Source organism: Apis dorsata, unplaced genomic scaffold (assembly GCF_000469605.1).
Source record: "Apis dorsata unplaced genomic scaffold, Apis dorsata 1.3 scaffold_217, whole genome shotgun sequence".
Taxonomy (NCBI): Eukaryota; Metazoa; Arthropoda; class Insecta; order Hymenoptera; family Apidae; genus Apis; species Apis dorsata.
In genome coordinates this window covers 389,594-392,450 of record NW_006263500.1, presented here as the reverse complement: position 1 = coordinate 392,450, position 2,857 = coordinate 389,594, and the positions used below count along the sequence as shown (strand labels likewise).

Below are 2,857 nucleotides of genomic sequence, written 5' to 3'. Positions count from 1 at the left end.
AAAAATTCTACAAAAGATATTTGTTGAAGCGCTCTTTCTGTAAGTGCCAAAAATCTGAAATATAATAAATATAAATTGAAATAAAAATAATGCATATTCGAATTAAAAATGAAAATAAGATATATATTTGAAATTTTTATATATAAAAAAAATAAGAATTAAAGATTCCATATTTAACAATTTGGAATTTTTATTTCAAATCTTACTTATTTTTAACGTATCTAAGATGTGTTTAAAAATACTCGAGAGATTTAATTATAAATGAATAAAGAAATTTTTAAATTTTACAATAAAAAAATTTCTGTTGTTAAATTTTTAATGCCAACATTTTTCTTAGTTTTAATTTTTCACTTTAATTATGATATAAAAAAATAATTATGTACGTATTACCCACTTCAATATCCGATCATGTTGAACCACAATTTTTGCGATTCTCTTATCCACGATTTTATTCATATCCGATCGGCCATCCACCAAACATTCCAACCAACTCATTAACATTTGCATCTGTCCACAAGCGTGCACTGCAAACACGGCGGCTATACTAACCACCGCTGCTGTTATTGCGTGTATGATGACACCTGATAAAACTTGAATGGAGAATAAAATTTCGTTGGCGGGACTCTGACGCACATCAGCGATCAATTTCGAAGAAGGGAACGGTAATAGTATAAACGTTAAATTTTCATCCCTTATTTTACCCACGCTTATAGGTACAACGAAATAATAAAAGACAAATGCACTGTACACGAAAAAGGTAGAAATCAATGCTAATTTCTTTCCATAATTCGCATACTCGATCATGATTTTCTTATCCTCTTGATGTTTCACGTTTTTCCAATCCCATTTGATGTGCTCGATACCTTTGCGGATATTGTCTTCGTGAAATGTTAAAAAATAATATTTTATGAGCGTCATCACGAAAAAACTCAATGGACCGATCATTTTGATTCTATTGTATGTATCCTTCACCTCAACAATCAGGAACATGTTAGATGATGTGAGCATGAAGCTGATTAAACCGTAACAAAGGATACTTATCAACACGGAATAACATTTCCCTATTTTAGATTCGCGTAAATTTGGCCATGTACCGAGAGATTTCAGCAAAAAACGATTCCACTGTATGCTCAAATTCACATTCCTTTCATAATCATCTTGGACGATGATAGGCTGATTTTTTTCCATTGTTGACACTCGATAGTTGGGTAGATACTGAATATAGATGGACAAAGATTGCAAAGGAAAATAATATTGCGCTTGCGCTTAAATTATAAGAGAGAGAAGGATAAAAGAAGTAATATTTTTCAAAGGGTCCGACCCCTTTTAGTTATTAGTTTCTTCAGTTTATGCATTATGTAGACAAGAGATGAGGGTTGATGACATAGAATCATCGATAAATTGATTTTTTTCAAGCGTCAGTAGTGCACGAGTACCTTAGCGTGTAGCAACAGGTTGACGGAATCAATTTCTGAAGAATGAGTTTCTGTTAAGGGATTAAAAGATTGAAAAATTTTCCTGTTTAATAGGTATGTATAGTTTATCGGAGTTATAATAATATTGTTAGAAATGTATGTGAATATCATAAATGAGTGTTATTTTAGACGAATGAATTTTTTTTTTATTTCTTTTAATTTAGTAAAAAAAAGATATGAAATATACATGAAATGTAGGATTGTTTATATGTTGTATATTGTTAAAATGAATAAAATATTAATTTTTTTTTTTATAATATTTTTTTATAATTTTATTTGAATTTTAAGATTTTATTTTGAAATTATTGATTATTGTTATAAATACAAATATTAATTAAAAAGATAGAGAAAAAAATGTCAATTTTAATTGTAATTAATTGCATGAAAATGATTAATGTAAGTAGTTGCGTAATTCTTATTCCTAAGAAATTAAAATATAAATATGTGAAAATTAAGTAGAAAAGTCAATATATAACTCTCCATTCTATACTTAATTAGACGTATACATAATACATATACTTTAAAAAAAAAATTCATCATTTATACAAAATATAATATATGTATATATAAAATATGTTAAAATATGTAAAAATTTAAATTGTTTTAATAGGAATGATAATTATAGAATTAGGATAATGAATTTCTTCATTATATTTAAAATATCAATTTCATTGAATCTTTAATACAATAAGTACAGATGTGTGAATTTTTTACAACTAGTATCTACATACTATCAAATATTAATATTAATTTGTTATAAAAAAATATTTAAGTCAATGCTCGTAACATATTTAAAAAAGCCACTGAGGTTTTAACGACCTATTTTGGTACAAGATAAAGCTTTTCATCAATCAATAAATTTAAATGATAGATAGAAATAATTTGATACTTACATCACTAAAAGTATAAATAGATAACTCAATCATATTTCCGGCTGTAAATTTTATTGATGAATTGGACATTGCAATGATTAAAACACAACAAAGCTTTTTCTTGCCTCTTATTCGGTACCATTCGATCATATATGCCACTTCTGCAACCTTTTCAGACTATATTGAATCATTATTTATTGTTAATTTCTATTTGTACGATTTATTTAAAAAATTAATTGAAATATTATTACAGATATTTCCAATAAAAATATCTTACCTGTTCGGCAACCAATTCGCCTATATAACAAAATATGAAAATATTGAAAGTAATCGATGCGATTATTGCTATGTAAGTAAATGAAATTATCAATTCATTCGGATTCCATTCCTATAAAATCATATATATATAATTATTGTAATATTAATATCAAAAAATATGAATATATATGTAACTTTTAAATATGTATGTGTACCGATTGTTTCAGAGTTTTTTATTGCATGCGTACCACA

The 2,857-nt window shown here is 26.3% G+C and overlaps 1 protein-coding gene across 1 annotated transcript in view; it reads right to left on the bottom strand.

Moving 5' to 3' along the window:
• LOC102680753 overlaps positions 1-2,857 on the bottom strand; it is a 5,859-nt gene that overhangs the window by 964 nt on the left and 2,038 nt on the right. The window contains 4 exon segments of the mRNA XM_031510254.1: positions 1-54; positions 395-1,225; positions 2,370-2,524; positions 2,625-2,752. Of these exon segments, the coding sequence (XP_031366114.1) occupies positions 1-54; positions 395-1,225; positions 2,370-2,524; positions 2,625-2,752 (1,168 nt within the window).